Below are 27,375 nucleotides of genomic sequence, written 5' to 3' on the forward strand. Positions count from 1 at the left end.
TGGTGTGGTGTGGCGTAGCCTGGTGTGGTGTGGCGTGGCCTGGTGTGGTCTGGTGTGGCCTAAGTGGTGTGTCGTGATGTGGTGTGGCGTGGTGTGGCCTGGTGTGGCGTGGTGTGGCGTGGTGTGGCGTGATGTTGCGTGGTGTGGCCAAGCGTGGTGTGGTGTGGTGTGGCGTGGTGTGGCGTGGTGTGGCCAAGCGTGGTGTGGCGTGGTGGGGCCAAGCGTGGTGTGGCGTGGCGTGATGTGGTGTGGTGTGGCCTGATTGGTGTGGTGTGTCGTGATGTGGTGTGGCGTGGTGTGGCCTGGTGTGGCCTGGTGTGGCGTGGTGGTCTGTGCAGGCCCCGCTGCCCGGCCGCAGGCGGCGGCCATCCTGCAGCGCTCGCTCGTCTTCTCCCCGGACTCATTCGTGCCGCGGTCGCTGTCGCTGAACCTCACCGTGAACGCCATGGGGCAGTCGCTCAACCTGCTGGAGGTGAGGCCTGGCCCGTGCCTCACCGTTCACGCGGCCCGTGCCTCACCGTTCACGCGGCCCGTGTCTCACCGTTCACGCAACCCGTGCCTCACTGTTCACGCGGCCTGTGTCTCACCATTCAGGCAGCCCGTGCCTCACCGTTCACGCAGCCCGTGCCTCACCGTTCACGCAGCCCGTGCCTCACCGTTCACGCGGCCCGTGCCTCACCGTTCACGCGGCCCGTGTCTCACCGTTCACGCAGCCCGTGCCTCACCGTTCACGCGGCCCGTGCCTCACCGTTCACGCAGCCCGTGCCTCACCACCCACACACAGCCCGTGCCTCACCGCACACCACCCCCTCGTGCGCATTGCCGGCCCTCATCGGTGCTCGTCCACAGCACTTGCCCCCCAAGCGGCTGCGTAGGCCACACGGGGGACCTCTATCTTTGTGTGCGTGCATGCGGAGCAGCTGTCTGGGCGCGTGGAGAACGTGGAGCCCCTGCTGGAGCGTCTCCTCGGGGTGACGAAGCCTCGGGGGGCCGGGCGGCGTGGGCAGCCCCCCACCACCCCGTGGGGGTACTCGCCGAGGGGGTTCCTGCCCGGCCCCGGCCACGGCGCGACGCAGAGGCGAGCGCGGGCGGCGGCGGCGGGGGGGGCGACGGGGGGGGCGCAGTGCGACGCCGCAGTCGACGCGGAGCGCACGCGACGCCTGCACCGCCAGGTAAAGGGGGGGAGGGGGAAGAGGGGGAGGGGTTGGGGGGGCGGCGACCCCTGCGCTGTGACCCCCGCGCTGTGACCCCCGCACTGTGACCCCCGCACTGTGACCCCGCACTGTGACCCCCGCGCTGTGACCCTCGCGCTGTGACCCACGCGCTGTGACCCCCGCACTGTGACCCCCGCGCTGTGACCCCCGCGCAGTGACCCCCGTGCTGTGACCCTGCACTGTGACCCCCGCGCTGTGACCCCCGCACTGTGACCCCCGCGCTGTGACCCCCGCGCTGTGACCCCCGCACTGTGACCCCCGCGCTGTGACCCCCGCGCTGTGACCCTGCACTGTGACCCCTGCGCTGTGACCCCCGCGCTGTGACTCTGCACTGTGACCTCCGCGCTGTGACCCTGCACTGTGACCCCTGCGCTGTGACCCCCGTAATGTGACCCCCGCGCTGTGACCCCCGCACTGTGACCCTGCACTGTGACCCCCGCGCTGTGACCCTGCACTGTGACCCCCGCGCTGTGACCCCTGCGCTGTGACCCCCTAGGGCAGCTCCGTGGCTGCCCTCTATGATGGATATCTGGTTGTTGAGTCACCCCTGTCTGAGTCGCCCCTGGCTAAATCACCCCTGGATCAGTCGTCCCTGGCTGAGTCGCCCCATGGCTGAGTCGCCCCTGGCTGAACCGGCCGTGGCTGAGTCGCCCCTGGTCAAATCACCCCTGGCTGAGTCACCCCTGGTCGAGTCACCCCTGGTCGACCCGTACGCTGCAGGTGTCGGGGCGACGCTCCCAGGAGCTGGCCTGCTCGCTGGCGCTGCGGCTGCTGGGCAGCGAAGTGGCCTTCACCGACTGCGCCGAGTGGTTGCGCAACCCCTCCTTGTCCACCTCCTCCTCGTCCACCTCCTCCTCCTCCTCGTTCGACGTGGTCGGCGCCGCGGTGCGGCTGCTCAAGGTGAGACGCGACGCCGCCCCCCCACCCCCCACCCCCCCCGCCGCCGAGCCAAGGTGCGAGCTCGCCCCCGTTATCCGGACTCAAAGGAACGACGGAAGGAGACGCGGCCGCCTTGAGATCGGCTGAGAAGGCCCGCGACGTCGCCCTTCTTCGGTGCGATGACGCGCGAGCGCACGCGCCCCGTGCCGCTGAAGTCGCCGCGCTCACGCGAAAACCGTCGGCCGTGTGCCGTCCGTGCAGGGGGAGCGCGTGGGCTGGAGCCACCACGCGCTGCTGGCGTCGGAGCGACTTTGGTTGCCCACGTCCATCGGGCTGCCCCTAGGCCTGTCGCTCAACGCCACCTCTGCCGTGGACGTGTCGCTGCAGGGGGCCGTGGGGCCGCGCCACGGGCCCGGCCTCGACTTCAACGCCAAGATCAATCCCGTGTACGACGCGCAACACCACGGCGTGCAACGCGGGGCTTAGGAGATGTTGCCTAACTCGTCTCGTGTGCAGGAGGTCATGGGTTCGATCTCGGCCCTGACGCCTGCTGCTGCTGCATATTTGGAGTATGCGCGTCTCTCTCTCATCATCATCACGGTGGCTAGGAGATGTTAACTACCTCGCCTGGTATACAGGAGGTCGTGGGTTCGAACCTGACACTGACTACGCCTGCTGTGTATTAGGAGCTTGCGTCTCTCTCTCTCTCTCTCCGTGGTCGTGTGGATTTTTCTCCAAGTCCTCCGGCTTTTCCCTCCACATTTAATGTCGACGTCGTAAATTTTCACACGGCGATGATGATAATAAGCCCATTTGGGTGGCGCTTATTATCACAATTTGCGGCCAGGTTCGCTTGCGAAAAGAAGAGCGGCATAGCTTGGCGCTATGGCATGTTCGACTAAGCATGAAACATTACACACCACCACACCACCCGCGCTGCGAGCTATCGCCACGCAATCCATTTCCGAATCACTTTACGCGCGAGCTTCACCCTCTTGAGAGATCCCGCCCAGATGGAACGCATTCCTCGCTAGCGAGGCTGTCCGCGGGCTAGTCGCGTGGTGACCTGCGCCTTGTGCCAACCCCTCCGCTGGCGCTGCGCGGCAAGCAGCGCGCTTGTGCAGGTGAGCGCCCGCGTCGGGCTGGTGGGGCGGCTGGGCTCGGCCGGTCTCGAGTGGGAGGGCGCCGCTCGCTCCGCGCTGCTGGCTCACGTCGGCGTGCGGATCCGGGACGGGCGCAGCGTGCGGCTTCACCTGGACACGCCGGAGCACTCCGTGGACGTCTTCACGCTCAGGTAGGGCACCGCGTGGGCACGGGTGGGGGGGGGGCCGGGAGACAGGGGGCATGGGGGTGTGACATGGGGAGACAAGGGGCATTTGGACACGGGGACACAGGGGCATGGGGACACGGGGACACGGGGGTATGGGGACACGGGGGTATGGGGACACGGGGACACGGGGGTATGGGGACACAGGGGCATGGGGACACGGGGACACAGGGGCATGGGGACACGGGGGCATGGAGACACGGGGACACGGGGGCATGGGGACACGGGGACACGGGGGCATGGAGACACGGGGGCATGGGGACACGGGGGCATGGGGACACGGGGGCATGGGGACACGGGGGCATGGGGACACTGGGCCACAGGGGTATGGGGACACGGGGGCATGGGGACACGGGGGCATGGGGACACGGGGGCATGGGGACACGGGGACACGGGGACACGGGGACACAGAGACACAGGGGCATGGGGACACGGGGGCATGGGGACACGGGGGCATGGGGACACGGGGCCACAGGGGTATGGGGACACGGGGCATGGGGACACGGGGACACGGGGGCATGGGGACACGGGGACACGGGGACACGGGGACACAGGGGCATTTGGACAAGGGGACACAGGGGCATGGGGACACGGGGGCATGGGGACACGGGGCCACAGGGGTATGGGGACACAGGGGCATGGGGGCATGGGGACACGGGAGCATGGGGACACGCGGGCATGGGGACACGGGGGCATGGGGACACGGGGGCATGGGGACACGGGGGTATGGGGACACTGGGCCACAGGGGTATGGGGACACGGGGGCATGGGGACACGGGGGCATGGGGACACGGGGGCATGGGGACACGGGGACACGGGGACACGGGGACACAGAGACACAGGGGCATGGGGACACGGGGGCATGGGGACACGGGGGCATGGGGACACGGGGCCACAGGGGTATGGGGACACGGGGCATGGGGACACGGGGACACGGGGGCATGGGGACACGGGGACACGGGGACACGGGGACACAGGGGCATTTGGACAAGGGGACACAGGGGCATGGGGACACGGGGGCATGGGGACACGGGGCCACAGGGGTATGGGGACACAGGGGCATGGGGGCATGGGGACACGGGAGCATGGGGACACGCGGGCATGGGGACACGGGGGCATGGGGACACGGGGGCATGGGGACACGGGGGTATGGGGACACGGGGGCATGGGGACACGGGGACACGGGGGCATGGGGACACAGGGGCATGGGGACACGGGGGCATGGGGACACAGGGGCATGGAGACACGGGGACGCGGGGACATGAGGACACATGGGCATCGACACACGGAGACACGGGGAGAGAGACATCGTGGGGCATACGAATATGAGGAGACACGGGAGCACATAGGTTGGCGGGGGGTGGTACAGAGACTGTCGGTATCTCGGCTGCGCTGTAAATGTGTCGTGGTTCACGGTTGTGGTTGTGGTGGTTGTGCCGCGTCAGCTCGAAGCTGTACGCGGTGCGTGGGGCGGAGCGGTTACCCATGAAGAGGCTGGCGCGGCGCTCGGCCCCAACGACACCTCACTGCTCCAGCAACGCGCGTGGGTCACAACCACACCTCAACCACACCGCAACCACAACCACACACCACACCGAAACAACACCACAACCACAACCACACCGCACTGCTCCAGCAACGCGCGTGGGTCACAACCACACCTCAACCACACCGCAACCACAACCACACACCACAACCACACCGTAACAACACCACAACCACACCTCAACCAGACCGCAACCACATCGTAACAACACCGCAACAACACCGCAACCAAGCTGCAACAACACCGCGCCCCAACCACACACCACAACCAAACCGCACTGCTCCAGAAACGCACGTGAGTCACACACACACCACAACTACCACAACCACAGCCGCACCATCCAGAAAACATCCACACCACGGCCAAAAAGCGGGCTTACTTCCTTCTCAACGTCCGAGACGTCGTCCCCCCTCCCCCCCCTCTCCCACCCCCCTCTCCCACCCCCCTCTCCCACCCCCCTCTCCCACCGCCTTCTCCCACCCCCCCTCTCCCACCCCCCTCTCCAACCCCCTTCTCCCACCCCCCCGTCTCCCACCTCTCTCTCCCACTCCGCCCTCCCAACCCTCTCCCACCCCCCTCTCCCACCCCCCTCTCCCACCGCCTTCTCCCACCCCCCCTCTCCCACCCCCCTCTCCCACCCCCTTCTCCCACCCCCCCTCTCCCACCCCCCCTCTCCCACCCCCCTCTCCCACCCCCCTCTCCCACCCCCCTCTCCCACTCCCCTCTCCCAACCCCCCTCTCCCACCCCCCTCTCCCCCCCGTCTCCCACCTCTCTCTCCCACTGCCCCCTCCCACCCCGCCCCTCTCTCACCCCCTCCCAATCACAACATCATTTATCCCCCCCCCACGCCACTTTGTCAAACCTTGCCACTGCCTCCCGTCTCACCGTGGCCCCCAAACTCCCCCATCAGTGTCACAGCAGCTGGGCTGGCAGCTCTGCTCGGAGCTCTCCCTGCCGCTCCCGGGCCTGGGCTCCGCCGCGTTCCCGCTGCCCGGCCCGGCCCTCGCCTCCCTGTCGCTGCAGAAGACCGACCCGGGCCTCCGGCAGTACGTGCTGGAGGCCACGTACGACGTCGAGAGGCAGGTGCGTGCCCGCGCGTCCGCGCGTCCCGGTGAGGTCTGCGCTGACGGAGCGGCCGTCGGGCCCCCGGGGGTCGGTGCGGTGCCCTGCGTGCGTGGAGGCCACACGCCGCGTGGCGATTCCGACGACGGTCGTCGTGCTTTCGGCTGTGTCGCCGTGGTTACCGACGACTTCCGTCATCGTTGTAGCCGTGTTCGCCGTGGTTACCGAGGAGCATCGTCGTGGTTTCGGCTGTGTCGCCGTGGTTACCGACGACTTCCGTCATCGTTGTAGCCGTGTCGCCGTGGTTACCGAGGAGCATCGTCGTGCTTTCGGCTGTGTCGCCGTGGTTACCGAGGAGTGGTCGCCGCGGCTGCGGCCGCGTCGCCTGTCGCGATCGCCGCAGGGCGACCTGCCGTGCCCCAAGAAGGCCCTGCTGCACGTCGGCGTGGCGACGCCGGGCTCCCGGGTGAACCGCGACCTCGCTGCCACCGTGGAACTCCGCTGCCAGGAGATGAGCGCCCGCGCCGAGATCGTGCACCCTCACGGCTCCCTGCGAGTGCGCGGTACGGAAGGGGCGGGGGTGGGAGCGGGGGATGGAGGGGATCGGGGGAGGGGGCGGGGAAGGGGGTGCGGGGGGGGAGGGGGGGGTGGTGCTCGTGTAGCGGCAGCGTCGTTGTCACCGTAAGTTCCGTGGTCAATGACGTCAGAGGCCGAACTGCTGCCCCCCCCCACCACACCGCACCCACCCCACCCCACCAGGTGACGTGGACGACTTTGAGAAGAAGAAGCGCGCGGTGCTGCAGCTGACGGTGGACGACAAGGACGAGTACTTCGTCAAGGTGGGGCCGGCGTCCGTGCCGCGGAGGGCTCCCGCCACAACCCCCGCTCCGTCGCGGCGCTCAATCGCGGTTCAATCGCTCGCCACCCATTCGCCTCGATGTCCTGGTCACAGAGCGGTGCAGGCTCACCAGGGATGATGCCCGGGATGACGATGACGATGATCGTCGTCGTCGTCGTCATCCCGCACCGTCGATGAGCAACCGTTGGCTACGTACGGTGCGAAAGAAGTTCCAACATACGTACATAGACTCAGCACTGCACCATAGACTCAGCACTGCACCATAGACTCAGCACTGCCCATAGACTCACCACTACCCATAGACTCAACACTGCCCATAGACTCAACATTGCCCATAGACTCAACACTGCCCATAGACTGAACACTGCCCATAGACTCAACACTGACCCATAGACTCAACACTGCCCATAGACTCAACACTACCCCATACACTCAACACTGCCCATAGACTCAACACTGCCCATAGACTCAACACTGCCCCATAGACTCAACATTGCCCATAGACTCAACACTACCCCAAACACTCAACACTGCCCATAGACTCAACACTGCCCATAGACTCAACACTGCCCCATAGACTCAACACTGTCCATACACCCAACACTGCCCATAGACTCAACACTACCCCAAAGACTCAACACTGCCCATAGACTCAACACTACCCCAAAGACTCAACACTGCCCATAGACTCAACACTGCCCACAGACTCAACATTGCCCATAGACTCAACACGACCCCATACACTCAACACTGCCCCGTAGACTCAACACTACCCATAGACTCAACACTGCCCCGTAGACTCAACACTACCCATAGACTCAACACTACCCATACATTCAACACTACCCATAGACTCAACATTGCCCATAGACTCAACACTGCCCATACACTCAACACTGCCCACAGACTCAACACTGCCCATACACTCAACACTACCCATAGACTCAACACTGCCCATACACTCATCACTGCCCATAGACTCAGCACTGCACCTCTGATGAGCACGGTTGGCTACGTGCGGTGTGAAAGAAGTTCAATGCACACACGTGCACACATAATGGTGGCGATGAAAATGACTGCTCCACGGTGGTGCCGTCATGGCGCTGCGACGGCTCCGCGATAGTTACCGTGACGACGCTGTGATCACTCCCTCCACGGTGGCTCCCTGATGACTCCTCGACGGTCCCCGTGCCGGTGCCGCGCGCAGGGCCTGTGGGAGGAGCGTCCGTCCGGCGCGGAGCGTCGTTTCCGCGCTCTCGTCGAGGCGAAGGTGTCTCCGTCGGGGCCGCCGGTCCTCGCCTCGGCCAACGGCACCTTCGAGCCGGGGCGCGCCGTCACGCTGCACAGCGCCGTCCAGAACCTGCTGAGCGACACGGCCACGCTGGCGGGTGAGAGACGGCGCTCCCCACCGCCCGCTCCCCCCCTCCCGCCACTTGTAAATCCCGTCGTGTTCCGACCCCCGTGACCTCCGCGCCCCTCCGCAGTGAGCCTGCAGAAGGCCGCCGGGGGGCGGCCGGGCCGGCAGGCCGAAGGGGCCGGCCGCTACGCGGGGGAGATCCAGCTGCTGGTGCCGCGAGTGGTCGGCGCGAAGGCCTCGGGCTCCGTGCAGGTGCGCGACCGCAACTGGGCGACGGCGCTGAGCCTGAAGTACGGCGTGCGCGGTGAGTCCCACTCGCTCGCTCGCCGCTCCTCGTCGCTTGCTTACCGCATCCTCCTCCTCCTTCCCCTCCTCCTGCCACCGGCGGGCCCTCCGTGCCACCGCCTTCCTTGCGCCAGCGCTCCGCTTCCAGCACCACCGCACACTTCTCACCAGGGTGCCTGTCCGCGATGCGGTGCCGTATGGCGCGCCGTGGCACTAACGCGCCGCGTGTCCCCCCCCGCCCTGGCGACCGCGTGCAGGGGAGGCGGCGGCGCTGCCGCACGAGTGCGGCACGAGCCAGGCGCTCCGCCTGGGAGCGCAACCCGCGCTGGAGGCGACGCACCAGCTCGCCTGCTCCCAGTTCCCGGCGCTCGCTCACAAGGTACCCACGCTCGCACCCACCCTCCCGGTGCGCCCACCCGCCTACCCCTACCGGCTCAGCCGCTGGCACACCCCAGGGAGGGTTGGGGCAGTGGACGTGGGCCACGTGGGCTGGTGCTGGACGTGGTGGAGTTGGTGGTGGACTCTCGATGTGGAGCCGTGGAGGTGCCGTCCCCATGCCACACACCACGATGCCCCTGTCTCCTCTATTCGTCTGGCCGCCATCTTCGCTCTCCCGGTGACCGCCCCCTCTCCCCGTGGCTCCCCTCTCTGCCCCTCTCCCCGTGACCGCCCCCCCCCCTCTCCCCGCACGGTGCAGCTGAGCGTGGACCACGGCCCCCAGGGAGCGAGCGCGCGCTCGCGCCTGCAGGTCAGCTACGGCACCGAGTGGCAGCTGAAGTCCAACAAGAAGCGGCTGCTGCTGGAGCAGGACTTCAGCGACAAGTCCGACGGCGGCAGCATCAAGTACTTGGTGAAGGTGCTCGCGCCGCACGCGCCGCACCGCGGCACGGCACGGTTCGCCACGGCGCAGCGTGGCACGCCAGAGCATAGCGTAACACACCACCCCACGCCACACCACTCCACGCCGCACCACTCCACACCGCTCCACGCCACACCGCAGCACGCCACGGCACACCGCAATATGCGAGTCTCATTGACCCGCACTGCCTGCTAAAGGCCGGCGTCAGCGATTCGGATAGTTCGTTCCCCCCCAAGCCTCTTGGTGGCACGAAGCCGTCAACGCGACCCCTTTCTCCAGGGGCAAAGGGTCAAACCGACCGACCGACCGCACGAGCGTCGCCGGCGGGGAATCGGCGCCAGTTTCTCGCCACGGTTAACCGCGGTTGGGGGCGGGGGTGGGGTCTGTCGCTGCAGTGGAAGGCCGAGCTGCCGGCGCACAAGGTGGACGCGGAGGCGGCGCTGAGCCACGTGCACTCGCTGCGCGGGAGCTACTCACGCAACACCTCCGTTCGCGCCTCCAACAACGCGCGCCAGCTGCTTGCCGCGCAGCTGCTCTGGAAGGACGCGTCCAGCCCACAACTCTGGGCCTGGGACGGTGAGCACCGGCGCGGCTGTCATGGCGCGTCGCACGCACGCACACACTCTCGTGTGTGGCTCGGTGACACCGCGCATGTCGTAGTGACACCGCAACCGTGTTGAGCCGCCTGGTGCCACCGTGGGCCTCACCAGTGACACACTGACAGGGCGTGCCTTGTGGGCATCACCATGACTCCGGGTCTCGTGTCGCCGATAACGTTGAGAGCGGGGAGCGGTGGCGCAGTGGTTAGCGCGCCACGCCATGAAACCGGCCACCCCGCGGTGTGATTCGCGCCCACGGCCAACATCAGCGACGATCATCTGCACCGGCCCTGGACCACTCCTGGGTCGACCTGGCCTCGAATGAGTACCTGGCGCGGTGCGTAAACGCCAGCTCCGGTGGGAGACAAAAGGCGGCCGGCCGTAGCGAGCGTTGGCCGCAACCGCCCCCCGCGTGCGCTGTGCCGCTCTTCCCCGCGGGCGCCACTCGCCCTGCGACAGGCGACACACGGGAGGGGCGCCCGCAGCCGTCTCTCTGCTGCGTGCTGAGCGTGCAGGCTCCGTGGCGGTCGACTCGCCGTGGCTGCGCGCACGCGTCGAGCACGAGCTGCGTCAGCCCGAGCGCCGCTCGTTCGTTACGCGATCCACGCTGGCGACGGACGGCGCCGGGCGCTCGGCCCGCTCGGCCCGTGCTCCGCCGGGCCCGCAGCACGTCCTGGAGGCCACGCTCAAGAACGCTGAGCAGCTCAAGGAGCTGCTCGTGCAGCTGTCGGGGCCCGAGGGCACTGTGCTGAAGGTGCGGCGCTAACGATCCTCTGCTAACGAGCCTCTGCTAACGAGACTCCACTAGCGAGCCTCTGCTAACGATCCTTTGCTAGCGAGCCTCTGCTAACGAGACTCCACTAGCGAGCCTCTGCTAACGATCCTCTGCTAGCGAGACTCCATTAGCGAGCCTCTGCTAACGAGCCTCTGCTAACGAGACTCCACTAGCGAGCCTCTGCTAACGAGACTCCACTAGCGAGCCTCTGCTAATGAGCTTACCCTAACGATCCTCTGCTAGCGAGCCTCTGCTAGCGAGACTCCGCTAGCGAGCCTCTGCTAACGAGACTCCACTATCGAGCCTCTGCTTACGAGCCTCCACTAGTGAATCTCCGCTAACGAGCCTCTGCTAACGAGCCTCCACTAGTGAATCTCCGCTAACGAGCTTACCCTAACGATTATCTGCTAGTGAGCCTACCTTAACGAGCCTCTGCTTGCAAGCCTTAGCTCGCGAGCCTCCGCTGACGAGCCTACCCTAGCAAGGTTACCCTAATGAGCTTAAGCTAACGAGCCTCAGCTAGTGAGCCTCCACTAACGGGCATCCATTGGTGATGCTCTGCCAACTGAAACGCCAACGGGAATGAATCTCCTCCCCTTTCTTAATCACTGGGTGCTCCCGTGGCTGCAAGCTGGGAGAACTGACGGACACTTTGGGCACCAGCGGATTCGCTAGCGACCTCTGAGAGCATTGGTAGGCACGGTGAGCATCAGCTGGTGGCACTTGGAGCGCCTGCGGGTCCAGAGGGCACCAGCAGGCACTGAGATCACCAGCGGGCACCGAGGGCGCGCCAGCGAGGTGCTGACGGTGCCGCGATGTCCCCGCCGCCGGCAGGTGCTGTCGAGCTCGCGGGTGAGGCCGCAGCGCTCCTTCACGAGCCACAACGAGCTGCAGTGGCCGTACACGGGGCCACTGGCGGCTGACCTCCTGCTGGAGGAGAAGAAAGGGGGCAAGCGCGGCCGCCTGCACCTGCAGTACCCGGGCGGCGACGCCAACGTCACCGGCAGCTGGGACGAGGAGGTCTCATCCACGCGCACACACACACACGGGTACACACACGGGGGGGGGGGGGTATAGATACACAGGTACACACAGGGATATACAGGTGTAGTGGGTTCAACTGAGTTACGACACGTGGGGTAACTCCCCCTTAACAGAATAACAACCTCGGGTGGTGACCACCTGGCTAACTACACTAGTTACTACACTAGCTACTACACTAGCTACTACACTAGTTACTACACTAGTTACTACACTGCTACTACACTAGCTACTACACTAGTTACTGCACTAGTTACTACACTAGTTACTGCGCTAGTTACTACACTAGCTACTACACTAGCTACTACACTAGCTACTACACTAGTTACTACACTAGTCACTACATTAGTTACTACACTAGCTACTACACTAGCTACACCACTAGCTACTACACTAGTCACTACACTAGGTACCACGTAACTGTTACTACGGACCCGGGACCAACAGCATCTGCCCGGGTCCACGTGCTGGAAGAATCGTAGATGAAAGATCGTAGACGAAGGGGTTCTTCCCGAGATGAATAACCCCGGTCCCTATATTCTCTGCGGGGTGGCCGGCTCCACCCTTGGCCACGTCCCCCTTCCAGAACCATCGGGAAGTGCCTGGGTCTCAATCACGTGACCCCCCTAGCCCCCTCTTGGGGGCCCCTCTGTCATCTTAACCGGTTACGTGTCCTCCCGGGTCAACCAGAGTGCCATGGCCTCACACGAACTTCCCCTTAGGTCGGCACCCACACACCGTGCCCTGTAGGGCCGGCACTGCACTTACAGCATGGTGACATCCAGCGATGTCACTCCATCGGGATACACAGGGACACAGACACACGTGGGAATACAAGGACACACACGGGCACTCATGGACACACAAACACGCGGATACGCATAAGGAGACACACGGGTGCACATGGGCACACACGGACACACACACACACGGCTACACACGGACGCACATTGATCACGGACGGGCGCACACGGACACGCACAGACAACACACGGACACACCAACTCGGGACAGGCAAGATGCGCAGGGATACGCGGACACGCAGAGCGCACGTAACGGGCACGCGCGTGTACGGACGCGCTCGCAGGCGCGAGACGGTGCCACGTGTCTCTTCCCGACCCCCCCGCCCCCCGCCGCCAACTCCGCTCAAGCAGAAGCCGGTGCAGAACGTGACGCTGGGCTGCGCGTGGCGCGACAGGGGGGGCGCCGCCCGCGCCGTGCAGCTCGCGGCGTCGCTGGAGCGCGGGGAGGAGCGCGGGCGAGTGTCACTGCACGTGCGGTGAGCGCCGAGGGGGCGCCGTGGTGAGGCGCGCTGAGTTGTGGGGCGCCGTGTGAGTGTGCGTGGTGAGCCGTGCGGTGAGGCGCGGCGAGGGGTGAGGCACCGTGTGGTGAGTTACGGGGCGTTGCGCGCGCACGTGGCCCCGGCCGCCCACCGCCGCTCGTCACAGGCGCTGCTCGCTCGCAGCGCTCGCCCCCCACGACTGTCTGTCAGTGGCTACACTGTGGGGAAGGGGGGTAGGGGTAGGGTGGGTGATCATTGTCGTCTTCGTGCCAGGCACCCGTTCCGCGCCCCGCGAGACCTGCTGCTGCAGGCGTCGCTGTCGGCCGAGCGGCGAGCCCGGCGCTCCGCGGGGGGGCGAGCGCGGCGCTACGCTGCCGAGGTGGCGGCCACGCTGGACAAGCGCGACACGGTGCTGGCGCGCGCCTCCGTCGGCACGGAGCTCGACAGCCCCGAGGTGCCGTTACCCCACCACCACGCCGTCACCCCGCCGGCGGCGCCCTGCGCCGCCCGCTAACCACCACGTAACACCCTGCACCGCCCTGCAACACTCTGTCACCACCACGCCAAGCCATGAACCACCCTGCCAAAGTGAGACTCGCAGGTGCAATGTGCAATGGCTTGTGTTGTTTGTCTTTGTGTCTCCGTGTCTCCTCCGGCCTCCATGTCCCTATCTCCCGTGTTGCTATGTACGTGTCGACCCATATTCCTGTGTGCTTGTGTCCCTGTGTCTCCGTGTCCCCGTGTACATGTCTATCCATGTCCCCTTGTCCCCGTGTGCAGGCCTGCGTGAGTCTCAAGCAGCCGTACGACCTCCGTCTGTTGCCAAAGGCGGCCGAGCTCTGCCTCAAGGGCCAACGCGACGGCCCGGTCAGCCCCTGCTGTGGCCGCCGGCCTCACTCACGGCCACACGCCGGGGTCACCGACCGTATCGCCGCCCGTGTCACCGCCCGTGTCACCGCCCGTGTCACCACCCATGTCACCGCCCGTGTCACCGACCGTATCACCATCTGTGTCACCACCCGTGTCACCACCCGTGTCACCACCCGTGTCACCATCCGTGTCACCGCCCGTATCACCACCCGTGTCACCGCCCGTGTAACCACCCGTGTCACCGCCCGTGTCGCCGCCCGTGTCACCGCCCGTGTCGCCGCCCGTGTCACCGCCCGTGTAACCACCCGTGTCACCGCCCGTGTTACTGCCCGTGTCACCGCCTGCGTCACCACCCATGTCACCGCCCATGTCACCACCCGTGTCACCGCCCGTGTCACCGGCCGTGTCACCACCCATGTCACCGGGCGTGTCACCGCCCGTGTCACCGCCCGTGTCACCGCCTGCGTCACCGCCCCTGTCACCGCCCGTGTCACCACCCATGTCACCGCCCGTGTCACCGCCCATGTCACCGCCCGTGTCACCGGATGTGCCACCACCGCCTGTGTCACGGTCTCACTGTGCGTGCGGTGCGTGTACGCGGGAGGGCAGCGGTTAGCACACTGCGTTGTGAATCCGTTGACCTTAGTTCGATTACCGCTCACGTCCAGCATCGGTGATGCATATCTGAACTGGTCTTGGCTTTCCCCTGGGTCGACTCAGCCTTAAATTATTACCTAGACATCAGCGCTGCGGGCGTGGTGCTGGCCACCCACCCCTTGGCGTGCTGTGCCGGCCTCCATCGGTGCCAATTGCTCACAGCACTTGTAGATTTGAAGTTTTCGTGACTGCAGGGATCCATACTCTTTGGTTCTTTCGGTAACGTCACGTAGGTAGAAAATAAAATAAATTACGACGTTTCGGGCGCAACACAAGTGCCCGTCATCAGGTGGAACAACCACAGCACACGTCGTGATTTAATTCAATTTATTTTATACCTACGTGACTTTACCGAAAGAACCAAAGAGTATACAGCACTTGTCCCAACAGTCTAAGGCGATATATATTCTTGGTTCTTTCGGTAAAGTCACGTTGAAGGGAAACAAATAAAAAAAGTCTAAGGCGATATCATCACGGGACCTCCCTTGCCAGCATCAACATTTAAGAATAGGTTTTACCCTTTCTGGCAATGAAAGTTTGTGTTAAGATGTTAAAACACCAAACAGAAACCTTTTGCAAGAGATCATGTCTGCGTTAGCCACACAGACTCGTGGTGAACATGATAGTATATGATGATGGCATTGTCTTTGAAACTCTAGAGAAAGCTGTCCAGTGTGGACCAATCAGTTTCAAAGACAATGCATATATTACCAGTGTATTCCTTGCACAAGGTTTCAGTTTGGTGTGTTAAAATCTTAACACAAACTGTTTTATTGCCAGAAAGGGTAAAAACCTATTCTTATATTTGGATGCTGGCAAGGGAAGGGAGGCCCCGTGATGTGTCTGCTCACCCCTAGCTGACAGTAGCGTTGTCTTTGTGCTGTTCACCTTTTTTGCGTTGTCCTCTGGTCTAACACCGTTTGAGACGAGGCTCTAAAGAAAGCCGTCTCTGGTGTGGACCAATACGTTTCAAAGACAGTGCCATCATCATATACTACTAGAGCATTGTAGCTTGTTTGCATGTTCACCACAGGTACGGTCTGCTAATAGGATTTTTCCCCTTTTTACTGGCAACAAAACTGACACCTTTTGCAAGGGATCATGTTAACATTAACCACAATACTTGCAGTCAAATGCAAAAAAAAAAACCTGTTCGCCTTTTGGCGTCATCTGGTCGAACACCATATGAGACTAGGCTCTAAGAAAAGCTGTCTCCGGTGTGGACCAATCAGTTGCAAGGACAATGCATACATTATCAGAGTACTGTTTTTTGTTTGCATTTGACTGCAAGTATTGTGGTTAATGTTAACATGATTCCTTGCAAAAGGTGTCAGTTTTGTTGCCAGAAAAAAGGGGAAAAACCCTCTTCTTTGGTTCTTTTGGTAAAGTCACGTAGAATGAGAATAAAATAATAAAATCAAATGAGACAATAAAATTCTCACGACGTTTCGGCCACAACACAAGTAGCCTTCTTCAGGTGAAGGAACAAAACTGTCAGGACGACAGCGCTTCATTGAAACTGTCGTCCCGACAGTTTTGTTCCTTCACCTGAAGAAGGCTACTTGTGTTGTGGCCGAAACGTCGTGATAATTTCGTCTTATTTTATTCTCATTCTACGTGACTTTACCGAAAGAACCAAAGAAGAGGGGAAAAATCCCTATTAGTATATTTTGGTACTGGCAAGGGACGCCTCATGAAGTACCGCCTGGTTCATGCAGTGACAGCTTTCCTTCCTGTTTGCTGTTATAACATCTTTACACAAACCGTTGTATTGCCTTAAAGGGCAGACAACCTATTGTTATAGTCCAAAAGGGCTCTATGGCGAGATCTCGGTGTAGCGCGTGTACGTGCAATGCATGAGTGCGCGTGCTGTGCCCGTGCCGTGCAGTATAAGTACTCGGGCAGCGGGAAGCTGAACCTGGGGGACACGGGGCAGGCCAAGCTGAGCGGGCGCTACCAGGGAACTTTCGCCAGCTGGAGGCACGAGCTGGAGCTCAGCGCCAGCCACTCCTTCAAGGTGCCGCCGCTCACCACCGCTCGCCGATGGACCATCACTCCACCGTCGCTCGCCACTTACCAACTCTACTCGCTGCACACCGGCACTCACCGCTTCATGTGGATATACACCCTGCACACTTCACTCAGCCCTCCCCCACCCCTTCACCCCCACCCCCTTGACCCTGCCCCCCGCCCCCTTGACCCTGCCCCCCACCCCCTTCACCCTGCCCCCCACCCCCTTCACCCTCACCCCTTCACCCTGCCCCCCGCCCCCTTCACCCTCACCCCTTCACCCTGCCCCCCGCCCCCTTCATCCTGCCCCCCGCCCCCTTCACCCTGCCCCCCGTGTGCCGGTGCAGGTGAAGGTCCCTGGCGCTGCCGAGCTCAAGGCGGAGGTTTTCTCCGTGGACGGCAAGGGCCTGGACTTCAACTACGGCGCCGCGGGGAAGCTCACGCTGGACAAGAAGGACGTGAGCAAGGTGAGCGGCCGCAGCAACCGCAGCAACCACCGCAACCACCGCAACCACAGCAACCACCGCAACTGCCGCATCCACCACAACCACCGCAACCTCCACAACCGCCACAACCACCGCAACCGCCACAACCGCCGCAACCGCTGCAACCGCTGCAAGCACCACAACCGTCACTGTTGTGGTGGTTGTGACATTCTGGCGGTCGGGTCACGGTGCCGCCCCCCCATCAGCCTCACCACCTCTGACCGGCCTCACCACCACTCCCCGGCCTGACCACCACTCCCCGGCCTCACCACCACTCACCGGCCTCACCAGCACTTGTGCGACACATCATGTGTTGCTTATCGTATTGTGGGGAGCGGCAATGTCGTGGCTAGAGCTGGCGACCGACCCCCTCGTGTGCTACAGCGCCGGCCTTCACCGGCGCTGCTACTCGCTCCTAACAGCACTTGCCCCAACAGCGAGTTAAGGCTTCACGGGGGATTTTTGCCTTTGCCGTGTGCTCCGTGCCAGGTGGAGGTGCACGCGAACGGCTCGTGGACCCAGCTGGCCGCCTGCGTGCAGCTCAGCCACCCCTACGGCTCGCTCCCCGCCCGCTCCTTGCAGGCACGCTCCTCGCAAACGCTCCCCCACTAGGTCGACTCAGCCTCAAATGAGTACTCGGTGCGGTGTGTAGTAAACATCGCCACTGGGGAGACGAAGGCCGCCGGGCGTGGTGCTGGCCACCCACCCCCTCGTGTGCCGTGCCAGCCTTCATAGGTGCTCGCTAACAGCACTTGTCCCTACAGTCTGTTACAGGCTATACGGGGGACCTTTGTCTTTTTTGCGTGTGTTAAACATCTTCATAGATGCTACTCGCTAACAGCACTTGCCCCTACGGTCTGTTACAGGCTATACGGGGGATCTTTGTCTTTTTTTGCATATGCGTTAAACATCTTCATAGATTTTGATTTAAAGCTTTCGTGACTGCAGGGATTCATATTCTTGGTTCTTTCGGTAAAGTCACGTAGAAGGGAAACAATAAAATAATACAAATATAAAACAATAAAATTCTACGTGACTTTACCGAAAGAACCAAGAATATCTTCATTGATGCTACTCGCTAACAGCACTTGCCCCAACTGTTCAGGCTATTCGGGGGGTCTTTGTCTTTGGTGTCCACCAGGTGATTCAGTGTCGGATTATCCTCGTAGCACAAGTAGCTACACGTGTAGTAGCTACTACATGCGTAATAGCTACTACACATGTAGCTACATGTGTAGTAGCTACATGTGTAGTAGCTACTACATGTGTAGTAGCTACTACATGTGTAGTAGCTACTGCACATGTCGTAGTAGCTACATATGCTACGGGCCCCGCACTTTCAGGGGCCCCGCGCTAAACGCTTTCAAGCTATCAATTCCAGTTCAGTGATTCTGCACTTGCTCTATTACTATAGTACTATACCGCCTTCCACTTTTATGATCGACTGGGTGTTTAAGGTTAGCGATTTTTCATATTATCTGGCCGTATAGCAAATTAAAAAATACAATTACTTTCCTATGCAAGTAAACATTTTGTGTTTTAATGTTTACGTTTTTTTTTACTTAGTGCCCCTTCATAACATAATGCTACAGGCTCCGCACGAGCTTAATCCGGCATTGATGTGGTTCCATCCGCATGGTGCGCTCTGCATCTTATTTAACTTTTATAGAGTGACCCACAGCTCAACGTGCGCTTCACACGGTTTGTAAAGCGCGAACAACAATCGAGTGATTCGGATGGCAGGGGCGTGCAAGGACCGAGGAATGGGTGACCGTGACGGAGGGTACACGGGGGTCACGGAAGGGCCATAGGGGAGGGAGGGGATGGAGTGGAGGGGCCGAGGGGAGGGAAGGGAATGGGCGATGGAGAGAGCAACGAAAGGAGGTTAAGGAGGGGGACTGGTTGTGTGGTGTCTTGAGTGCGGTGCGTGCTCGTGAACGTGGTGGGTGAGTGCGGTGCTTGAGTGCGGTGCGTGCTCGTGTATGCGGTGCATGAGCGTGGTGCGTGAGCGTGGTGCGTGAGTGCGGTGTGTGAGTGTGGTGTGTGAGCGTGGTGCGTGAATGCGGTGCGTGAGCGTGGTGCGTGAGCGCGGTGCGTGAGTGCGGTGTGTGAGCGTGGTGCGTGAGTGCGGTACGTGAGTGCGGTGTGTGAGCGTGGTGCGTGAGTGCGGTGTGTGAGCGTGGTGCGTGAGCACGGTGTGTGAGCGTGGTGCGTGAGTGCGGTGTGTGAGCGCGGTGCGTGGTGCGTACTCGTGAGTGCGTGCCCGTGAGCGCGGTTCGTGCCTTTCGCCCTCCCCGCAGGCCTGCGTGCAGGCGAAGCGTCAGGGCGATGGGGTGAACGCCTTGGCGCTCGTGCGCTCCGACGGCAAGGAGCGCGGCTGGCTGGCGCTGGACGCGACCGGCCGGCGCAAGCAGGGCTGCGGGGATGGGAGCGTCCGGGCCGAGATGCGGCAGGCCTTCTTCGACGCGCTGCCCCGCGCCACCCACGCCCACCTCTCCGCGTCGTGCGAGCCCAACAAGTACGTGTGCCCTCGCGAGCGCTCCCGTGTGTGTGTGGCGGTGTGCCGGTGTGCGAATATGTAAGTGTGCTGGCCACCCACCCCCTCGTGTGCCGTGCGGCCTTCGTTGGTGCTCGCTAGCAGCACTATATATACCCCAATAGTCTGTCAAGGCTATACGGGGGATCTTTGTCTTAGCGTGTGGGTGTGTAGGTCGACTCACCTGGTGCAATGCGTAAATGTCACCGCTTGGGAGACAAAGGCGGCCGGGCGCGGTGCTGGCCACCCACCCCCTCGTGTGCCGTGCCGGCCTTTCATAGGCGCTCGCTAACGACACTTGCCCCAACGGTCCGTTAAGGCTACACGGGGGGATTTTTGTCTTTGTCCGTGCGTGCGCGCAGGATGAAGGCGAGCGGGGGCGCCGGCGCGGACGGATCGGACGCCGCCGTCGACCTGGCACTGTTGCTCGTCTCGGGGAACCCCTCGTCCACGCTGGCGCTGTCCGCCGAGCTGCGGCACGCCGTGCGGCGCTGGCGCTCGCTGCCGTCGCCCGCGAAGCTCCAGGCGTCGCTCACCAAGCGCAACGAGGATCACGAGGGTGAGGGGATGGGGGGGGGGAGGCCTGGGCAACCACACCGCAACTGCCATCACTATCATCACCACCACCACCACCATCGCCATCATCACTATCATCATCAGCATCATCATCACCACTATCATCACCTCCATGATCATTTCCATCACTATCATCACCACTATCACCACCACCAACAATAATTCGCCACTGAGTGGCGCTTGTGCCAGGCTATGTGCACTTGAAGGCCACGTTAAGGCCACTAATTGACCACTAAAACACGTGTTAAAAACCACCACCGTCACCCCGCGTCAAACTCACCACCACCATCATCCCGCGTCAAACTCGCCGCCGCCGCCGCCGCCCACCACCACCACCACCTCACAGCAATACCACAACAGACAGTCTGCCTCACCGCTGGGTCCGGCCACACCAACACTCACCGGCCTCGCCACCACCTGTGCCTCACACCGCGTGTGGTGCTTCGCCGCCGCGTTGCGTTGCGCCGCTACGCCCCCCGCAGGCAGCGCCAAGCTGGTGCTGGACAAGTCGTGGCTCGAGGTGGACTTCAAGAACGACAACACTTTCGGCAGAGCGGCCACGCTGCTGCAGCTGGAGGGTCGCCTGCGCCACGACGCCGGCCTGGCGCTGCCGCGCGCCGCTCAGCTGCGCGCGAAGCTGCAGGCCCAGGGCGCCGAGGTGGCGGCGCAGGCCTGCCTCAAGACGGACGACAAGTCCGCCTGCCTCGACCTCGCCCTCGACAACAAGCCCCAGCGCAAGGAGCTGAGCGGCAAGCTGCGGCACAGCGTCCCGTCGCTCGGCAGGGCCGGTGAGTGCCACGCGGTGGTGCGGTGGTGTTGGTGTGGTGGTTGCGGTGAGGCGGTGGTGGTGATGGTTGTGCGGAGTGGAGGTTGCGATGATGGTGGAGATGGCAGTGTTGAGCTGATAAGAGTTGCGGTGAGCTTGTGGCGGTGGTGGTGAGATGGAGGAGGTGGTGGTGGTGGCGGTGGTGGTGAGATGGAGGAGGTGGTGGTGGCGGTGGTTGAGATGGAAGAGGTGGTGGTGACAGTGGTGGTGAGATGGCGGAGGTGGTGGTGGTGAGATGGATGAGGTGGTGGTGGCGGTGGTTGTGAGATGGAAGAGGTGGTGGTGGCGGTGAGATGGATGAGGTGGTGGTGAGATGGAGGAGTTGGTGGTGGCGGTGAGATGGCGGAGGTGGTGGTGGCGGTGAGATGGATGAGGTGGTGGTGAGATGGAGGAGGTGGTGGCAGTGGTGGTGAGATGGAGGATGTGGTGGTGAGATGGAGGAGGTGGTGGTGAAAAGGAGGTAGTTGTGGCAGTTTCGGTGAGATGGAGGAGGTGGTGGTGGCAGTGGTGGTGAGATGGAGGAGGTGGTGTTGGCAGTGGTGGTGAGATGGAGGTTGTGGTGTGGTGGTGAGATGGAGGAGGTGGCGATGGCATTGGTGGTGAGCGACCCCCCCCCCCCCCCCCCCGTCGCACACCCACCAGGCGTCCCGGCAGACGGCCGCCTCCTCGTCACGCTAGACCACCCGGAGCGTGACCGCGTGCTCAGTGTGGACGTCCGCTACGACGGGAAGCGCGCCAACGCCAGCACGGGGCTGCGCGTGCTGCACGGCAGCGTGGAGTACCGGCTGCTGGCCTCGGCGCAGCACCAGGAGAAGAGGCTGGCGCAGCTCGGCATGCCAGCCAGCGCGCAGGCCGTCGCCTTCCTCAAGGTGTTTTATTTTATTATTATTATCCTTTATACTTTAACTTTTGCTAGGTAAGTCCCATTGAGCTACGTGGCCCTTTTTTTGATAAGCGACCTGGCTATAACAAATTGAAGCTCAACAGAAGTGTCTCATCATCGTGGGGAAATTTATAGCAGCAGCCAACTACTCTAAACGCGTGGTGATGTTGATTCTAAATGTGGAGGGAAATACCTGAGGACCCGAAGAAAAATGCACGCGACCACGGCGAGAGAGATCCCACAAACTCCAAATATACAGCAGCAGGGTCGGGATCAAACGCACGACCTCATGCATACCAGTCGAGGTGGACCGCGGCCGGCGGAATGCGTTGGTCACTGAGCTGCCGCTGCTGCTACTACTGCCGTTGTTGTCACCGCCACCGCTGCTGATGTCGTGGTTCCCTGCCGTGCAGATGGACACGGGCCTGTACCGGCTGGGCCTGTCGGGCAACTGGGACAAGTCGAGCGTTTCCGCGCGGTTGAACGCCACGGGCGAGCGGCGCGGGCCCTTGCGCTCGGGCCAGCTGAGCGCCGACGTCCAGCACAACGTGGAGCTGCTGGCGCGTGCCATGCCTCGCGCCGCCAAGGTGGGGGAGGTCCCGGGGGCGGGGGGAGGGGAAGGGGGCCGGTCGCGCCCGCAGATCAGACCGTACTATGCTTTGCCAGTAATTACAACTCGCTTCATGAGGCGAAAGCCAGATTTGTGGCAACAGCCGCAAACGATGCTCCTAATGCTGTTGTTATTGTTGCTCCACGCAGGTGAGCTGCAAGGGGGAGCTGCAGGCCGGCGCAGCGTCGGGGCAGTGCGTGGGGCGCGTGGGCAACGCGCCCGTGCAGCTCAAGTGCAGTGAGAAGCACGGCGGGGGGCGGCTGAGCATGCTGTGCAGCGGCGAGCAGCAGCTGCCGCTCCTGCGCGACCTGGGGGCGCCCGCCAAGGCTGCGGCGGAGTTGTTGGCGCGGAAGGTCGACGGTGGCGCGAGCGCTAGCGTCCTGGTGTCGTTCGACGGCCGCTCGCTCAATGCCAGCATCGATGCGGCCGCGGGGGTGGCCGCGGCGGTGGCGCGGAAGGGCTCCCGCAGGAATGCGCGCGCCGCCAAGGAGCCCGGCTACTCGCTCAGACTCAAGCTGAAGCACGACCTCAAGGTACCAGCGAGCTTCCCCCGTTCCGCTGACGTCACCGGCACCGCGCGGCTAGCGGGCGGCAAGCTCGACGCCAAGGTCGTCTCCAAGGTGGACTCCAAGCGCTTCTTCCTGCAGGCCAAGGGCGGCGGGGATGCACGGGCGGCGGCTACGACGGGGAGCCTACGCGTCCGCAGCAAGCACAACTATGAGGCGCTACAGAGACGCGGCGTGCCCCGTAACGGCGTGCTGACGCTCGCCGGCACAGTCGGGAAGGGCCGTTACGAGGGACGCGGCTTTGCCTCTCTGGACGGCCGCAAGGGCGCAGCATCGCTCGCCGTCACCCTCGAGCCCGACAGGAAAGAAGCGAGGTTCAAAAGCGACCACGGCCTGCAGCTGCCGTGGCCCAAGAAGGCGGAGGTGCTGGCGCAGCTGGGAGCCGGCAGGCCGGAGCGAGGCGGCGGGGGGGGTTCACGAGGCCGGCGGCAGGCCGGGGGCCGGCGGTGCGGCCTGCTGAGCGTGCTGTACGACGACGACCGCGCACGGCTCGAGGGCTGCTACGACCGCCCGGAGGAGCACTCAGTGACAGCCAAGCTGGCGCACAACGTCGCCGCGCTCTCCGGTGCCGGCGTTCCCTCCGCGGCATCGCTCATGGCTGAGTACGCGGCTCCGGGCGGGGGACGGCACCGGGCCTCCATCGACCTGACGGCTGACGACTGCGTGGCCTCGGGGAAGGGGGAGCTGCGCCTGGGAGAGAAGATCCAATGGGACTGGGCATCGACGCAGCCGTGCCTGAAGGCCCGGGGGCTGCCCGGGAAGCTGCAGATCAAGGGCTCGGTGCAGCCCACCAGCTGCAACAGCAAGGGCGACGCCCACCTCACGCTGGACGGGAAGGCGCTGGCACTGGAGGCCTCCGGCAAGTGTGCCGACGGCAGCTACGAGGTCCGAGGTCGGCTGAGCAACGGCATCGAAGGCCTCGTGCGAGCGGGCGTGCCGCGCGACGCCGTCATGGAAGCCTCGGGCAGCCGCAAGGGCGGGGAGCTGGCGGGCAAGGTGTCCATGCGGAGTGGGACCGACGCGCTCACGGCCGATGGGAAGCTCCGAGCACGCGCCGGGACGCTCGCTGCCGACGCCACCGCCACGCACGCATGGAGGGCACTGAGCGACGCGGGTGCCCCGCGCCGCCTCGACATCAAGCTCCAATCCAAGCACGAGGGCTGCAATGTGGACGCCGAAGCGCACGTGACGGCCGACGGGCAGAGAGCGGATGGCGCCCTGAAGGCGGCGTGCGGGGGCAACCCCCGCTACTCGCTGGATGCGCTGCTCTCCCACTCGATGGCGGCGCTCGCCAAGCAGGGCGTGCCCGAGCGCAGCCGCGTCAAGGCCGAGCTGGCGACCTCGGGGCCTCAGGGCGCCGGCTCGGTGGAGGTGGCGGTGGGCGCTTGTCACCTCGGGGCCAAGGGTACAGTGAAGATCGGCAAATCTTCCACCTGGGACCTCAGCCTCAACAACAGCTGTAAGGCAGCCAAGGTGAGTCCAATAGGCCTCCATACGCAGCCTCCTTCAATAGGCCTCCATACCCAGCCTCCTTCAATAGGCCTTCATACACAGCCTCCTTCAATAGGCCTCTATATACAGCCTCCTTCAATAGGCCTTCATACACAGCCTCCTTCAATAAGCGTCCATACCCAGCATCCTTCAATAGGCCTCCATACGCAGCCTCCTTAAATAGGCCTCCATATGCAGCGACCACGAGGAGAGAGAGACACTCCAAATATACAGCAGGCATCACGACCTCCTGTATACCAGGTGAGGTAGTTAACATCTCCTAGCCACCGCGGCACCCCAGGTGGCAGTGACAGGGCGAGGTCACGTAACGGATCCTTAGTCGGATCAGGAACACGTTAAAAAAGGACCAACTCCACCCCGAGTGATCCCTGCGACAGAGCTCCAAAGTGGTTGCCTTGTCGGGGGGATTGTGGGGGCTCCGTGAGGTGATATCAGCGATGCGGCCCCTTTCTGTTTGGCGCGGGCGTGCGTTGGTGCGTGCGGCGTGGGTATGAGTGGCTTCCGGAATGAGCGCTCAAGCTCAACGGCGTGCCGTGTGTTTGCGATGTGGCCAGGATGTTGGAGTCCCTGGGAAGGTGGAGCTCAAGGGCTCGGCCGACCGTGCCGGCTGCCCCATCAACCTCAAGTCCCTGCTGCGCTATGACGACCGGCGCGCCGAGCTGGACCTCGACACGGCCTGTGGCTCCTACAGCCTGCTCGGCAAACTCAAGCACAACGTCCCACAGCTGAAGAGTGCCGGGCTGCCCGACGACAACAAGCTCAGCCTACGGGCTGACTGGAAGGACAGCTACCGCGGCTCGGCCGAGCTGAAAAGTGGGAAGTGCAACGTGAAGGTGGACGGGGAGCTCAAGCTGGAGAAGAAAAGCACGTGGACGCTGATGGCAGACAACAAGTGCCCCCGGCTCTCGGTGACGTGGGTGCAGGGCACCCGGGCGTGAGGGCGACGATCCCTGTTTTGTTCGCGAACGCAAAACCATGTCGGTCCTAACATCGATCGCTCCGCTTCTGTCATCCGTGTGGCGCAGGACTGGGGCGTTCCGGCCGCCATGCAGACCAAGGGCTCGGCTGAGGTGCAGGGCTGCCCCGTGGACATCAAGTCGAACGTGACGTGGGACGGCAAAGGGGCCGACTGGGCCCTCAAGACACAGTGCAACTCCTTCAGCCTGGAGTCGACGCTGCGCCACACGGTGCCACGGCTGAAGAGCGCCGGACTGCCCGACGACAGCAAACTCACTGTGCAGGCCGACTGGAAGGACGGCTACCGCGGCTCGGCACAGCTGACGTCTGGGAAGTGCAATGTGAAGGTGGACGGGGAGCTCAAGACGAAGGCGAAGAAGGAAGCGGAGTGGAGGCTCTTTTCGGAGAACAACTGCCCCCTATTGAAGGTGAGACGAGGCAAGGTCACAGCGCACGAGGGGCCCACGCGCGGGGGGCCACGCGTGGGGGGCCATGCGTGGGGGGGCACGCTCATGGGGGCATGCGCGGGCACAGACGTGAAGAGGTGGAGGAGCTTGAGGGGTGTCGTGACATCGCGTGCTGAATCCGGAAAACCGTCTCGAGGAGGTGCCGCTCTCGCTGCCGGAAGCGAATCGCTCACAGCCGTGGAGCCAAGCTCACGCGCTGCCTGGCGAGTGGCCACGCCATGTTGCTGCTCTCCCCTTTTAAACCCTTCTCCACCACCGCCTCCCGATCTCCATTCGTGCTCCCTCCCCCCTTCCCCTCTGTCTAAAACCCGACCCGCCGCAGAACGCGGGCTTCCCAGCCCAGGCGATCACCACAGGCTCGGTGCGGCGCGAGGACGGCTGCGCGGGGGCCCTGACTGCCTCGGCGTTCGCTGACGGTCAGCGGGCGGCGCTGGAGGCTCGGGCCACGTGCAGGCCTAAGCTGTCGCTGCAGGCGCGGCTGCAGCATCAAGCAGCGGCGCTGCGTGAGCGCGGGCTGCCCCCCGACTCCCGCGTCGCGCTTCTCGCAGGCGGCGGAGACGGCGGGAAGTACCGCGCCGAGGTGGAGCTGAGCAGCGGCCGCTGCCACTTGAACGCGACGGCCGACATCAAGGCCAAGGATCGGCTTGAGTGGGCCTTCTCCGGGAACAACCAGTGCCCCACTGTCAAGGTGAGCACGCCGGCGGAAGCGACACAGCGTTTCCTGCAAGAGAGACATGCAAACCCCAAATATACAGTAGGCATCAGGGTCGGGATTAAACCCACGTCCTCCTGCATACCAGGACAGGTAGTTAACATCTCCTAGCCACCGTGTTGCATGCTTTCATGTGGTGTGAGTTGCGGCATGGGAGTTACGGCTCGGAGCGTGTGGCTGGAGTGTGGTGTGTGTTGGTGCAAGCACCATGGGTACGAGTGACGACGCACTGTGTGTTTGCGACATGGCCAGGACTTGGGAGTCCCCGGGAAGATGGAGCTCAAGGGCTCAGCCGACCGCGCCGGATGCCCCATCAACCTCAAGTCGTTGCTGCGCTACGACGAGCGGCGCGTCGAGCTGGGCCTCGACACGGCCTGTGGCTCCTACAGCCTCCTCGGCAAACTCAAGCACAACGTCCCGCAACTGAAGAGCGTCGGCGTGCCCGATGACAACAAGCTGAGCCTGCGGGCCGACTGGAAGGACGGCTACCGTGGCTCGGTCGAGCTGAAGAGTGGGAAGTGCAACGTGAAGGTGGATGGGGCGCTCAAGCCGGAGAAAAAGAGCACATGGATGCTGACGGCAGACAACAAGTGCCCCCGGCTCTCGGTGACGTGGGCACGGG

At 63.3% G+C, this 27,375-nt stretch overlaps 2 protein-coding genes across 2 annotated transcripts in view; both read left to right on the forward strand.

Moving 5' to 3' along the window:
- The window catches only part of LOC116941407 (uncharacterized), a 43,087-nt gene extending 24,877 nt beyond the window's left edge, over window positions 1-18,210 (forward strand). The window contains exons 14-35 of the mRNA XM_076075046.1: window positions 339-472; window positions 921-1,172; window positions 1,935-2,114; window positions 2,355-2,539; window positions 3,205-3,387; window positions 4,866-4,963; window positions 5,878-6,050; window positions 6,433-6,592; window positions 6,789-6,868; window positions 8,096-8,276; window positions 8,373-8,549; window positions 8,788-8,909; window positions 9,228-9,386; window positions 9,785-9,965; window positions 10,504-10,742; window positions 11,598-11,783; window positions 12,959-13,083; window positions 13,360-13,540; window positions 13,867-13,953; window positions 16,502-16,630; window positions 16,971-17,090; window positions 17,598-18,210. Coding sequence (XP_075931161.1) covers window positions 339-472; window positions 921-1,172; window positions 1,935-2,114; window positions 2,355-2,539; window positions 3,205-3,387; window positions 4,866-4,963; window positions 5,878-6,050; window positions 6,433-6,592; window positions 6,789-6,868; window positions 8,096-8,276; window positions 8,373-8,549; window positions 8,788-8,909; window positions 9,228-9,386; window positions 9,785-9,965; window positions 10,504-10,742; window positions 11,598-11,783; window positions 12,959-13,083; window positions 13,360-13,540; window positions 13,867-13,953; window positions 16,502-16,630; window positions 16,971-17,090; window positions 17,598-17,720 — 3,455 coding nt within the window. The 3' untranslated portion in view covers window positions 17,721-18,210. The remainder of the gene's footprint in view (window positions 1-338; window positions 473-920; window positions 1,173-1,934; window positions 2,115-2,354; window positions 2,540-3,204; window positions 3,388-4,865; window positions 4,964-5,877; window positions 6,051-6,432; window positions 6,593-6,788; window positions 6,869-8,095; window positions 8,277-8,372; window positions 8,550-8,787; window positions 8,910-9,227; window positions 9,387-9,784; window positions 9,966-10,503; window positions 10,743-11,597; window positions 11,784-12,958; window positions 13,084-13,359; window positions 13,541-13,866; window positions 13,954-16,501; window positions 16,631-16,970; window positions 17,091-17,597) is intronic.
- A 760-nt stretch (window positions 18,211-18,970) lies between these two features.
- The window catches only part of LOC116952753 (uncharacterized), a 40,357-nt gene continuing 31,952 nt past the window's right edge, over window positions 18,971-27,375 (forward strand). Inside the window, exons 1-11 of the mRNA XM_032972771.2 lie at window positions 18,971-18,992; window positions 19,365-19,626; window positions 20,007-20,203; window positions 20,703-21,008; window positions 21,689-21,915; window positions 22,343-22,516; window positions 22,689-24,578; window positions 25,172-25,525; window positions 25,643-26,002; window positions 26,364-26,729; window positions 27,006-27,359. Of these exons, the coding sequence (XP_032828662.2) occupies window positions 18,971-18,992; window positions 19,365-19,626; window positions 20,007-20,203; window positions 20,703-21,008; window positions 21,689-21,915; window positions 22,343-22,516; window positions 22,689-24,578; window positions 25,172-25,525; window positions 25,643-26,002; window positions 26,364-26,729; window positions 27,006-27,359 (4,512 nt within the window). The remainder of the gene's footprint in view (window positions 18,993-19,364; window positions 19,627-20,006; window positions 20,204-20,702; window positions 21,009-21,688; window positions 21,916-22,342; window positions 22,517-22,688; window positions 24,579-25,171; window positions 25,526-25,642; window positions 26,003-26,363; window positions 26,730-27,005; window positions 27,360-27,375) is intronic.

This window comes from Petromyzon marinus, chromosome 1 (genome assembly GCF_048934315.1).
Source record: "Petromyzon marinus isolate PM22_M1 ecotype Great Lakes invasive population chromosome 1, UKy_Petmar_22M1.pri1.0, whole genome shotgun sequence".
NCBI lineage: Eukaryota > Metazoa > Chordata > Hyperoartia > Petromyzontiformes > Petromyzontidae > Petromyzon > Petromyzon marinus.